Genomic DNA, 13,922 nt, shown 5'->3' with positions numbered 1-13,922 from the left:
CTTTTAAGTTTTATAATTAATTAAAATTAAATATTATTAATTTGAAAAATATATATCAATTATTTTTTACAATATTAGTTACAAATATATGATTATTAATTAACATATTTTCAAGAAATATTGTGTTATTAAATAACTAATTTAATATCATTTATGAAGGCAAATATTTTTTGAATTTTTATAGTTAAATTTTATTTTTAAATTTAACTAACTGTGTAATTACACTTGTGCAACCAAACAGCACGCTAGTAATTACACCAATTCCAATTACTGGGTGGCTTTCCAAACAGGCCCTTAATAATTTACGTACACTCTCTTGAGTCTCCCCATTCACTTTTATTTGTTCACGGTTGTCTCTGCACATCAGTTAAGAATTAATAAATAAAGTATGCATTTTACCATAATACTCATATTAATTGGTGTACAGTTTCAATAGATTTTGAGAAATGATTTAAAAATGAGTAATTAATGTTAAAATTAAAATAAGATATAAAAGTTTCTCCTCCTTAAAAATGAACGGAGCATCTTAGTTTATGCGTTAAAAGTGTTTGTATTTGTTACTTTAAATGTTGTGTATATACAATTATATATTGCTAGTAAATAAAATTTGACGTAGATAGTATTTTCACCTGACCATTCTCCATTTTTGCAAGAAAGTGAAATAAATAAACCAATTATATGGTATTATGGTCAAGGAAATACCATGTTCATAGACAAGATCCATCATCCAAGAGTTTTTTAGTATGCAAAGTATTATTAAGCTAAACAAATTTTCTTTGACAGTGATATAGATTTAATATAAACATATATTAATATTTCTTTCTCATATATTACCACCAAAGAAAAAAATCTTTCTCATATACATTACTTCATAATAGTAGTAATTGGGATATGTTGACCAGCAAAAATTGTAGTGGGATGAATAAGAGGCCTCCACCAAAAGTTTAAGATTTTGAGTTCTGTATATAAAAGAATCATATCAGGGAGCACCCTTTAAATTGGTCTTATGCGGCACAAATTCAAATTATTCGAGATGGCCTTATGCGACATAGATTCAAGTTATTCGAGATCCAAGGGCTAGTCAGACGCCGAGTGAGATTTTTTTTTTTTTTTAAAAAGAGTTAATGATAAAAAACACACTTAAATTATCACATTTTCGCGAGTTTCATGCATTAATTGTCTATTGTTTCATTTACCTACCTAAATTAAGACTTCCTTTATATTAAAACACACCTCGATGCTGAGTTGCCAAATATTTGCAATCAGTCGACAACAGACACGTGGAGACCAACTCAGCATCAAAATGCGTTTTAATATAGAGGAGGCGATAGTTTACGTAGTTAAATGAAACAATAGACAGTTAAGGTATAAAAACTCGCGAAAAAATAATGATATTTCAGGTTTTTTTTTTTTTTTTTTTCCAATTAACCCGTTTAAAAAATTTGGAATATGCTAAAAGATCATTTGAAGGGCATAATGGTCAAAGGGAGGTCTCTATCAGAGATATTCCATATCTGGTGCAGCTCAGCAGTCAGCAAAATGTCACACTTCACAGTAGTGTACTAAACTACTACTACTAGTAGATTAGCTTTAGCCTCATCAAAAGAAGGAAAGAAAAGTTGACAAACCACTGATTTTACTTTACTTTGACACCTCAATAATACCACCTTTCCTAATCCAACCAAAAAACACAACATTTACATACACCCAATCACATTATCTCCAAGTTACTGTCCAAATACAGCATTTTCCCCAAGTTTCAGTTTCCTTTTCTAACATATATACCCCAAATCCACCCATTTTATTAAGCCAAGATCTGTCCTTTTGATGAAATTCATACCCTTAAAGATGTTGAAATGTGGAAAAAAATGAAGATTGGTTTATGGGGTTTGCTTATTTTGCTTTTTAAGGCTTAAAGATTGAATCTTTTTTTAATTAGATAAGATACCCATGTTTAATCTTGTGTAAAACCCTTTAAAGATGTTGAAAAGTGGAAAAAAAATGAAGATTGGTTTATGGGATTTGCTGATTATGTTTTCAAAGGCTTAAAGATTGGATCTTTTTTTTTTTTTTTTTGGTAGATAAAATACCCATGTTGAATCTTGTTTTAGAAACCAAAGGTTGGTATTTTATTGTTATGGATGACAGTAGAAATGAAGTTATGAAATAATGGTGTATTTAGTTGGTATTGGTAATGGTTAAAAAAATGTATGTTTAGTACTTTAATTGATATTATTGGTAATAGTGAAAAAAAAATGCATGTTTAGTTCTTGGGAGCTCTGAAATTGAGAGATTTATGTTTTCTAGTGCTTGAGGCTGAGGATAAACGCCGTTTCGTTTAGGTAATTGGTTTTTTTCCAAATCAAGAATCTTGATTTTAGGACCTACCCCTTTTAATATTACCAAGAAAATGTTGTGGTTTTGATACTTATTTTGTTTTATAGAAAGACAATTTAGCTGAAAGTTCAAGTGTTTGAATTGTTGTTGAAGAGTTGGGGAAAGCTGTGAATTTTGTTTTGTGAGTACTTTGAGTAAAGGGCTGTTTGGATTGTTGTGAATAGAGAAATCTGTGAATCTTGTTTTGTGAGTAATTTGAAGGGGCGTTTGGATTGTTGTTGAAGACTGGGGAAAGCTGTGAATCTTGTTTTGTGATTACTCTGAGACTACTGGTAAAGGGGTGTTTGGATTGTTGTGAAGACTGGGGAAAGCTGTGAATCTTGTTTTTTGAGTGATTTGAGTAAAGGGGTGTTTGGATTTGTAAGAAATCATAATGGCAATGTCCTGCAAGGATGGTAAATCACTCGATGATAACGGCAAGTATGTCCGTTATACACCTGAGCAGGTTGAAGCTCTTGAAAGGCTATATCATGAGTGTCCAAAGCCAAGTTCAATGCGTCGGCAACAACTTATTCGTGAATGCCCTATTCTTTCCCACATTGAGCCTAGGCAAATCAAAGTTTGGTTTCAGAATAGAAGGTATTGCTTAACTACTGAAAGTTTATATGTTTAGTAGGTGTTTGGCTATAGATTCCAAATATTTTTCACTTTATTTGGAATTTATGAAGTTGGAGTTGTGTTTGGTTATACTTATTGCAGTAAAGAGTAGAGGGCACTTTATTTGGATCTTTATGAAGATTGATTTGGAATACTTTTTCAAATTTTGAATCCAACTCCAAGTTGGATTTGAAAATTTTATAACCAAACACTGATTTTCAAATGAAGTGAAAAATTATTTCGGGAAAAAGTGGATAATTTTCATGGTAAAGGATGAATTTAGACTTAGTATAATTCATTGTTTCGTTCTTTTCTCGAGGTATATAGATGCAGGGAAAAACAGAGGAAAGAGTCATCAAGGCTTCAGGGTGTGAATAGGAAGCTGTCAGCAATGAACAAGCTATTAATGGAAGAAAATGATAGATTGCAGAAGCAAGTTTCTCAACTGGTATATGAAAATGGCTATTTCCGCAAGCAAACTCAAACTGTAAGATATTCATTTCATCAAACAACTATTGTTTTAAGGAGTTATAATTTTTAGGTAATTGAGGATTGAAGTGTGATTCTTGTTTTGCAGACAAAGCTTGCTTCAAAAGACACCAGTTGTGAATCAGTGGTAACGAGTGGTCAAAACCACTTGACACCTCAGCATCCCCCAAGGGATGCTAGTCCTGCAGGGTTAGTGGGATTATGGTTGTTATGTCATTTTCTTATCTTGTTTTTGGTGTTTAAGTGGGTGGCTTGTGGCAATTTTCTTGTTTTTTTGTGTTTTTTCCAGGCTTTTGTCCATTGCAGAAGAGACTTTAACAGAGTTTCTATCAAAGGCTACTGGAACTGCTGTTGAGTGGGTCCAAATGCCTGGAATGAAGGTATATCATAAACAAAATAATGGATAAATAAACTTAATTATTCTTTATAGCCCAGTGTGGTGTCTGTCTTTAAGACTCTTTAGCAGTGTTTTAAAAGGCGGGGGCGTAAGGCGGGCGTTTTACATATGCCTCGATGAGGCGTAAGCCCCGAGGCATGGGGGTAAGCCCCATGGGTATTTAATTTTTAATATTTCATAAAATAATATAATTACAATAAATATTTTTAAATAGGTAAAATTACATAAAAAATAAAAGAAAACTGTAAATAAATGAAAAAATAATATATATTATATATATAGATGTGTTTGATCCTGATCACAAAATACTAATTAAAGCAATCGATTATACACCACTTACAATTTGTATTTATAAATAACATAATTTTACAAGTATAAACAATACAATGAAATAAAAGCTATTATGAAATGCAAATTAACTCTAACAGTTTAACTTTCAAACAATGAAAAATCACAATTTCTTAAAACAATATTACTATCAAACTATTCATTTTCTCTCCCTATAAGCAAACAATCAATAAAGCTTTATCAGTATTATAATTAAAACTTAATCCTTCATGAATAAAATAAAATTACTTTCAAATAGAGAAATAATAAAATATGACAATTTTGATACATAGGACAAAAGACCAATGATAAGTGAAAATGTACAATTCGACTATTTATTTTTAAAAGAAATATTAAATGATATTCACCCTCACTATGTTCTCAAATAGTAAATGTGCAATATTACGACTTGTTATTTGAGTTACACCCAATCTTCTTATTTCTATAGATGAAAAACTATTAAGTATCATTCATTTGTTAAAGAATTATGAGGTTCAACGATTTTAATTAAAGAATTTAACATATAATTTGTGTAAGAACTGTTAGGCGAGCCCCGAGCGTTGGGCGTTAGGCGTGTTTAGGGCGTACAGTCGGGCGCTTAGGGCGTAAGCCTCACAGGAACTAAGCCCCGCACGTGAGCCCCGGGGCGTTTTGCCAGTGCCCCGCCCCGGGGCGAGTCCTAAAACTGCCTTTTAAAACACTGCTCTTTAGCCTACTATCACATGGTTAAAAAAAAAAAAAATAAAAAAAAATCATGCAAGCTAATCTGTTCCAATTAATATTATGTAATTGAAATCCGCAAACTGTAATGTCCTAGCTTCGAGTACAAGAAATGAGATGCTTCTTTTTCTTGTTAAGTATCTTCAATGAATTAACCAATTCACATGGCTTACATTATCAAGGACACAATTTCTCATACCATAATATTAAAACAGATAATTCCTTTGTTTTCAATCTATGCGGCATAGTTCAACTACATACGGAGTTTAAGAGAAAAAAGTAAGACTTTTGAAATTTATGGTCCATAATATTTATGTGGTAGAAAGCTGTAATTAAGGGTAAAATGAGAAGTTTACGTAAAACTATGTCCAAATTTAGAAAATTACCATTCTCTTGGAACGAACTAAAAAAGGAATGTTGTCAAATAAGTTGGAACAGAGGGAGTATAAGCTTATACTGTGTTGTAATCTTATGGTTTGGAATGTATAATCCATAACTAGTAACTACACCTTTCATGCAATTGGCATTCACCTTTTCGACCTCATTTCTTGCAAGGACCATAGTACTGTCCTGCTACCTTTTCCCTCACTTTAGTTGTAACTATATCACTAGTTAAGTTTGTCCATGCTGGAGTAACTTTTCCTAATCATTGCTCATGCTATTATGACTAGCCTGGTCCGGATTCCATTGGAATCATTGCTATTTCTCATGGTTGCACTGGTATGGCAGCAAGAGCTTGTGGCCTGGTTGGTTTAGATCCAACGAGGGTAAGTTGGTTATATATTCTTAACTCTTCTTTGGGATTATAATTTGAAATTAATTGGCTAAGCTCCCTCTAGGTTGCTGAAATCCTGAAGGATCGCCCTTCGTGGTATCGTGACTGCCGGGCTGTTGAAGTTCTAAATATGCTGCCCACTGCCAATGGTGGAACCATTGAACTTCTTTACATGCAGGTAGGTTAATATTATTCGTAATCTTCGCTACTTGTGCCTTCAGTCCTTTTATGCATGCTTGATGATCTTATAAAAGCTTCGTACTGTTTAGCTTTATGCTCCAACAACTTTGGCGCCTCCTCGTGACTTCTGGCTGTTACGCTATACTACTGTTACGGATGATGGCAGCTTTGTGGTATGAGATTTGATTTTTCTAGTTGGTGGATATATACATTTTTCTTGATGTGTCTATACCTGCAACTAGATTTATGTATTCCTCATTCATCATAAATCAATATTTCACTTAATAAATGCACAGGTTTGTGAAAGGTCACTGGGAAATACTCAAAATGGTCCAAGTATGCCGCCAGTTCAGAATTTTGTGAGAGCAGAAATGCTTCCTAGTGGATACTTGATTCGACCCTGTGAGGGCGGCGGCTCTATTGTGCATATTGTAGATCATATGAATTTAGAGGTAAAGGTGTTGTCTATTTTGTCTTAATTCATGTATCATTTTGCAGTAGCTACTTATGCCATGTTACAGTTTATGTATCATTATTATTATGATTGCCAGGCATGGAGTGTGCCAGAGGTGTTGCGTCCACTGTATGAGTCATCTGCAGTGCTTGCTCAGAAGACAACAATGGCAGTAAGATCTTTTATCGAGTCTAGTGCAACTCGTCATGTAAAACAAGAACACTAATTGTCCTCCTTCCCATGTAGGCACTACGCCAACTGAGGCAGCTAACATTGGAAGTTTCACAGCCTAATGTCACTAATTGGGGCAGAAGACCAGCAGCTCTACGGGCATTAAGCAAGAGATTGAGCAGGTTGGAATATACTAGCTTTAGATGAGTGTTTCTGTTTTGTTTGAGTTACTTGCTATTCACTATTTATTAAAATATTTTGGCAGAGGCTTCAACGAGGCTCTCAATGGTTTCTCCAGTGAGGGCTGGTCTATGCTGGATAACGATGGAATGGATGATGTCACCATCCTTGTTAACTCTTCTCCTGACAAATTGATGGGTTTAAACCTTTCTTTTGCTGATGGATTTACATCTCTAAGCAATTCAGTTTTGTGTGCAAAAGCATCTATGCTTCTACAGGTAAGCTGAATCAGTATGTTCATGCTGAAATTATGCAACATGCTTTCTTGTTTGTAGAAATGGACAAATAACTGATTAGCCATGTTTCTCAAGCTCACTCTATTCTAACTACCAATGAATATCTGAATTCCAAGATGATTAAGAATACTTATGAGAATCATTAAGTAAATTGGATTACTTGGTCGTTCTCTTCTCTTCCCAGTCTCTGTGTTTGGGCTGCAGAAAGACTTATTTTTCCTGGCAGGGATACAAACAACCTAATTAAAAGAAAAAGACCATTTCAATACATTGATAGTATAGTTAGATTGTCCTGGTTATGTTAAAATTCCTTTTAGCTGTTCCCCTATACAAGGTAGATATACATTTAGCTGCTTTTAAAACCCTTAGAAAATTAAATCCAATGGCTTATACTGATGATGATCATCTTGTATAGTGGATTATATGTTGCCCAAATGCTGGAAATTTAATTGCTTGAAAAATGTAAAATGGTTAAATGGAGTTCTTGTTGTCAAAGTTTGTATACTCTGTTATTACCCATAATGTCACTTACTTTTCCTAATCAACTTCTTGACACAGATCGTCTTCTTTCTTTTTTGGGGAATTCATGTACTTTATCCTGACTTGACCATATTCTTTTCTTGCTTTTTGACATCTTTTTTTTTTGTTGTTCAGAGTGTGACTCCTGCGATACTTCTTAGGTTTTTGCGTGAGCATCGATCAGAATGGGTAGACAACAATATTGATGCTTACTCAGCTGCAGCTGTTAAAGTTGGTCCTTGCAGCCTGCCTGGGACTCGAGCCTGTAATTTTGGGGGTCAAGTGATACTTCCACTGGCACACACTGTTGAACATGAAGAGGCAAGTGTTTAGATCTTATTAATCAACTACATGGCATGCCTAAAACTCTTCCTTTCTGTCTTCTTTGGATACTATTGTTGATCCCTCATCATTAATGTTGATCACAAACTCCTTTGTGCTCAGTAGTTGCTGGAGGTCATTAAGTTGGAAGGAGTTTGCCATTCCCCGGAAGATGTTATAATGCCAAGAGATATGTTTCTATTGCAAGTAAGTTCTATTCCCGCACATGTGAATGTGAATGTTGTTCCCATGTAGAGAAATTTAACTGAATCTAACAAAACTCATAGCTTTATATAAGACAGACTTATACTAGATGATGGGCTACTTAATGGTTTGAGAAGCTTCAGTTAACTCTGGTTTTGAACTATCATCCAGATCCACAAGAATATTTGTTATAGATAACACATGGTCCGATTTTGTTCTCCTGATCTACTAAAACACGAAAGTTATCATGCATGTTCATCTTCAGTACCACCAGTCTGCTGGATAGCCAAATAGTGAGCATCCAGATTCTTGATACCTCCGTCAAACCTGTATAGAAAGCTGACTATGCTAAGTTAAAATGCCTGTTTTGACCCTAAACGTGGTTTACAATGCTTTGTCTTCTTTGCTTTTTTTAGTTGTGCAGTGGAATGGATGAAAATGCTGTTGGTACCTGTGCTGAACTAATTTTTGCTCCTATTGATGCCTCATTTGCTGATGATGCACCACTCCTTCCTTCTGGGTTTCGCATTATTCCTTTGGACTCTGCTAAGGTTAGCATGTTCATCACTTGATCACTTATACTTCTGCTGTTTCCTTGTTTGCTTGTTATCCACTGAGTACTTCAATTTCATCCAGGAAGCCTCCAGTCCAAATCGCACCCTTGATCTTACTTCTGCTCTTGAAACTGGGCCAGTAGGAAGTAAGGTGGCTAATGATCTTAAGTCGACTGGTGGCACATCAAAATCTATTATGACAATTGCTTTTCAATTTGCATTTGAAAGCCACATGCAAGAGAATGTTGCATCAATGGCTAGAAAGTATGTCCGAAGCTTCATTTCATCTGTTCAGAGGGTCGCATTAGCACTTTCTCCATCTCACTTCGGTTCCCTGGGAGGTCTTCGTCTGCCTCTGGGGACTCCTGAAGCTCATACACTGGCTCGATGGATCTGCCAAAGTTACAGGTGTGGCATATACTTGCACGTCGCTTAAAATATAAATATTTGATTTTGTAAGTCCAACTCTAAATGAAGCACATGTTTTGTAGACAACCTATGTTGGTTTAGATGTATAATGGCCATGTCATGATATATCTCGTCTTCCGAGTTCGGTAAAGTGTGCCATCTGTTGTATAATGCTCATGCCACATGTTTATTCTTTCTGCAGTCAATTAACAATTCAATCTATTTCCAGTCAATTGTATTTATCTTCTGCTATTGCTGAGATGCATTGCTTGCCTCTAAAACAAGAGAGATTTGATTCTTCTTTGTTTTGAAGTTTGATTTCTTTTTCATTTTTTATTTCTGCAAGCACTGATGTGCAAATGATGTTTACTGGTTTCTGTTTAAGAAGTTCTCTTGAATAAGGGATTAGTATGAGGAAGCTAATGCATCTTTATCCGCTGCTAATCAAGTGGCTTTTTTGACTCTATTCTTCCTTTTTTACAAGGCGTTTTTTGGGTGTGGAGCTTCCGAAAATGAGTAGTGAAGGAAGTGAATCAATCCTTGAAAACGTATGGCATCACTCAGATGCTATTATCTGCTGCTCTGCAAAGGTTTGCTTTCATAGACTGTCTTTCTCTGCCGTTTCTTATGCTTGTGTAGTCAGATCCTTCAGCAAAATCTCTGAATTCAAGTACTTCCCCGCGTCCCAATCTAGGTGATGCACTTTGAACTGGGCACAAAGTTTAAGAAAGAAATACTTTGGAAACTTGTGGTCTAAAACAAGGCATATATGTTTGTGTAGCTATAAATTATCCCATTAAGGGTAAAATGGAAAGTTTAAAGTTAAGTTATTTCTAAATATAGGAAGGTATCGTTTTGTCTAGGACAGTCCAGAAAGGAAAATGCATCACATACGTTGGGACGTAGGGAGTATATCTAGTTCTGGAAAAGATCCAGCAGGGCTATGGGTTAGAAGCAAAACTTCTTGACTGTGACTTTGGCTTTTGACATCCTTGGTGTTTTTTGTAATTGTCTCATCTGCTACCAGTTTTTAACTCTTTTTGCCATATGGATGCTGAAGTTCAATATTTATGCAGGCTATGCCAGTTTTCACATTTGCAAACCAGGCTGGTCTTGACATGCTGGAGACAACCTTGGTTGCGCTTCAAGATATTTCTTTGGAGAAAATATTTGATGAAAACGGAAGGAAAAACCTCTGCTCTGAGTTCCCACAGATAATGCAACAGGTTGGTAACTCTTTGTGAGGAGTTTTATTGAATTAGTGAGGCAGTGTTCTATTAAACACTTGTCAAACTTAGCCAGCACAGTTGAAATGTAACTTCAATCGTGTTCGGAAGTTCACTAGGTCAAATTTTCTGTAACTGTCCAGAATAAAGTGTTTCTCCATCTCTCAGCTGGAGCGCACTAGCTTGAGGAGAGTACTAACCATGTTGCCATATATGCTGACAGGGTTTTGCGTGTCTCCAAGGTGGAATCTGTTTGTCGAGCATGGGTAGGCCTGTTTCTTATGAGAAAGCTGTGGCTTGGAAGGTTCTGAATGAAGAAGATACTGCTCATTGTATCAGCTTTATGTTCGTGAATTGGTCGTTTGTCTAAATTTTTTATTAAGGTATCAGTAAAACTTAAGCAACATCTCTATCTTCCCGTAGGGAAGGAACAAACCGTTTTGAACTAGTTTGGATTAACTTCCTTTTTCTGCTGTTGTTGCTACTGAGAATATTCCCGTAGGTAAGGAACAAACCATTTTGAACTAGTTCGGATTAACTTCCTTTTTGTGCTTTTGTTGCTATTTTTAAGCTCCGTTTTTCGCACAATGTGTGACATGAAATCGTTTTGGGGGAACAGAAAGGATGATTGCTAAAGAATGAATGTTTGACATATAGTCAATCTTGCTGACCGGATAATTTGCCTTTAGACTTTTTGGCTATGCTAGGTTTGTTTTCCTTTTTAGATCAAATAACTTTTTCTAATTGTACAACTCTGTTGGAAACACATAGAAGATTGATCATTCACTTGAGTTGTAAACCTGACTTTTAAAAACAAAGTTCGGTGGTAGCTCAGCCGCAATGTTGGCCTCTTTGTTCATCCACTTGAACAAGAAATCGGACACTGCCCTTCGTAAGTTGTCATTGGAGTCCCGGGGGTTTGTCCAGGTTTTTGAACTGAATGTAGGAACTGAAAATAGTCTCCTCTTAGAGTTGATTCATAACTCGTTGCCATTGTTCCCAGTTACATAGGAACATATTTTAGCTTGAACAAACAGGAAATGAAAGGTTTAAAGGTATACTATTTGGATTCCTGGAAAATGAGCAGGCTTATTGCAAGTATGGGTAGATGAAGCTGAGTTCATGTTGCTAAGGATGGAAGAAGAGGAAGTCAGTAGGTTCCTACATAGATTTGGTGGCTTCTTCTCTTTTTCCAATCCAGCTCTTCGTATCAACGCCTTACTTATGCCATCAGAGGGATTGAGATCTCTTCACGCGAAACTAAAGATATTAGGTTTGAGTTTTGAGAATGAGAACATTTTGGTAGGAAGTGCTTTACACCCCTTGTGGCTCTACTCGGTGCGAATTCGGATCATTCAGGCTAGTGGACTACATATACTTGATTGTTGAACAAAAAATAAAAGGCATAATACATAAATAGGCCCTTAAAACTTGGCTTAATGGTTAGCTTTCATGTATGCCAAGACTTTGGGTGTGCGTAGTAAGACGCGCTTAATTTGTAAAAAGTTGAATAAGTAAACACAAATGCGATGTGGCACGCGACGCGGCCCTTCAATATTTATGTATCACGTCTTTATGTCATCATTTGTGTTTACTTGTTCAACTTTATATAAGTTAAGTCTACTTCGCGCACACCTGTTGGAGATACTTGCCTGCCGCGATAAGTTAAGGCCTATTTATGTATTATACCAAAATAAAAGGCCTTAGTTGTAGAATGTCTCATGTATGACTACCATTTTCTGGTTCGGTAAATATGGCAGAATTGCCCTTCTTTTGGGGTGGTCTTTAAATTTGCCCTTCTTTCAAAATTCGTTTAACATGGTTCGAATCTCCACCTAAAAATTTTAAAAAAATTCGCAAGCGAGTTTAAATTACGTATCTTACGCCCCCACCTAGAATTTTAGTTATGTTTAACCAAAAGTACGCTCGATGGTGTAAACTTCTTTCGAGGATATATATATATATATATATATATATATATTTTTTTTTTTTTTACTTTTCAAGTTAAACTTTTTGGCTTACTTAACTAAAAGTGTGTCCTGATAAGACATAACTAAAAGTATGCCCCCATAAGGAACTTTTCCAAAGAATAACTAAAGTTATCTTGATCCGATAACTATAAGTTCCTACTTATAAGGTTAGTTTATACGCTTAAGGAAAAGTTCCGGCGTACTTAGTTATGCCTTTAACTAAAAAGATGCCTCATAGCCAGCGAACTTTCCTTAAGATAACTAAAAGTTTACCTTATAAGGCAAAGTCTATGTCTTAAGGAAAAAGCTATGCCTTACGGAACCAGCACGTTTAATTACGCCTCAACTGGCCTACCCGTCTTATAAGCGCATCACTAGAAAAGACTTTTAGTTAAGGCTAACTAAAAGTTCGCCCACAAGTATGCCGACCCTACAGACACACTTGTTAAGGAATAACTTTAAAGCTTACGTGACCCGACATACTTATGCCAAGTCCGCCATAAGGCATGATATGCGTCCGTCCGGCATACACACACCCAAACCTTGCCTTGCCATTTTTTTTTTTTTTTTTTAAAATTTACGTCGAGCGGGGGTTCGAACCCGAACCTCATAATTTACGCGCGGTTTCGGGGTTGCAACGCGAAGGGCAAAAATTAAAGACCAAGAATATGGGGGCAAAACTTAAAGACAACAAATATGAGGGGTAAAATTTAAAGACCACCCCAAAAGAAGGGCAATCCGCGCAAAAAAATAGTAAATATGGTGTAGGATAAGCTATTTAACCAAAAAAAAAAAAAAAAAAAACAAAGGCAAAACCTTTTTCCAGTTTCAGGTTGCACAATTTGATGCTATTGCCTACTGCACTCTGCCTGTAAATTACTACTGTTACTAGTTTTGGGACATCGAATTGAAAGTATAATAATAAATAAATACGATCAACACCAATTACCAAAAATCAGCTGAGAAGGAAAGAGTTAATTAACCCTAAGGGTCTGTTTGGAAATTGGAATTGGTAGTAATTACACAGTATTGTAATTACAACGACCTGTTTGTTTGTCATAATATAATTACAGTGTAATTACAAGCGTCTGTTTGGTTGCACAAGTGTAATTACACAGTTTGTTTAATTTAAAAATAAAATTTAATTATCAAAAATTTAAAATTAATATTAAAAAATATGTGCCTTTATAAATGATATTAAATTAGTTATTTAATAACACGTTTCTTGAAAATACATTAATTAATAATCATATATTTGTAACTGATGTTGTAAAAAGTAATTTATATATATTTTTCAAATTAATAATATTTTAATTTTAATTAATTATAAAACTTAAAAGCAGACTTTTTCTGTGAGAACATCATGGATGAGATGTTTGACAATGTTTATAAATATAATGCCATAACATTACTAAAATGTTTGACAAAAAAAATCTATCAATTGTAAGTAAAAAATAAATAACATGCAATGTGAAATAACAAGTCAATAATACTAAAGCAAATAAATTAAAATCGACAATATAACCTAAATTCAAAATCCAAAAGAAAAAGTTTAGCATAATACTCTTATGTCAAATTCCAACATTACATAAGTAAGTTCCAACGTGACTTAAGTAAATATAATACAAAAGAAAGGAAAAATAAAGTCTATAACCTCATTACATGCTAAGTTTGTTAATGACTCATTCTTTCTAATATTAAGAGGTGTAGTTTCGAAAATTAGAATAATAGCACGGT

The 13,922-nt window shown here is 34.8% G+C and overlaps 1 protein-coding gene across 4 annotated transcripts; it reads left to right on the top strand.

Moving 5' to 3' along the window:
• Window positions 1–1,581: 1,581 nt before the first annotated feature.
• Window positions 1,582–10,742, top strand: LOC132040853 (homeobox-leucine zipper protein ATHB-15-like). 4 transcript variants are annotated; one of them, XM_059431535.1, is made up of 19 exons: window positions 1,582–2,342; window positions 2,445–2,976; window positions 3,322–3,481; window positions 3,572–3,672; window positions 3,773–3,863; window positions 5,599–5,694; window positions 5,767–5,880; window positions 5,972–6,055; window positions 6,179–6,334; window positions 6,434–6,508; window positions 6,583–6,689; window positions 6,773–6,965; window positions 7,638–7,823; window positions 7,950–8,030; window positions 8,444–8,578; window positions 8,664–8,989; window positions 9,474–9,579; window positions 10,066–10,215; window positions 10,439–10,742. In XM_059431535.1, the coding sequence occupies exons 2-19, from the start codon at window positions 2,771–2,773 to the stop codon at window positions 10,583–10,585; spliced, it is 2,514 nt and encodes an 837-aa protein (XP_059287518.1). In that variant the 5' UTR covers window positions 1,582–2,342; window positions 2,445–2,770; the 3' UTR covers window positions 10,586–10,742. The 4 variants fall into 4 exon arrangements, with proteins under 4 accessions (XP_059287518.1, XP_059287517.1, XP_059287516.1 ...); XM_059431534.1 differs by having other exon boundaries at window positions 1,582–2,648; window positions 2,725–2,976; XM_059431533.1 differs by having other exon boundaries at window positions 1,582–2,976.
• The last annotated feature ends 3,180 nt before the right edge of the window (window positions 10,743–13,922 follow it).

This window comes from Lycium ferocissimum, chromosome 12 (assembly GCF_029784015.1).
Source record: "Lycium ferocissimum isolate CSIRO_LF1 chromosome 12, AGI_CSIRO_Lferr_CH_V1, whole genome shotgun sequence".
Classification (NCBI taxonomy): domain Eukaryota; kingdom Viridiplantae; phylum Streptophyta; class Magnoliopsida; order Solanales; family Solanaceae; genus Lycium; species Lycium ferocissimum.
Note: the sequence above shows the minus strand (reverse complement) of the source record. Positions and strands in the feature narration are given on the sequence as shown.

Excerpts from the sequence above, each read along its gene's own strand:
- LOC132040853 (XM_059431535.1), top strand. The coding sequence starts at position 2,771 with ATGGCAATGTCCTGCAAGGATGGTAAATCACTCGATGATAACGGCAAG. Across the intron at positions 3,673-3,772 it reads AGGGATGCTAGTCCTGCAGG|GCTTTTGTCCATTGCAGAAG; the intron begins GTTAGTGGGATT and ends TGTTTTTTCCAG. Across the intron at positions 6,335-6,433 it reads TAGATCATATGAATTTAGAG|GCATGGAGTGTGCCAGAGGT; the intron begins GTAAAGGTGTTG and ends TATGATTGCCAG.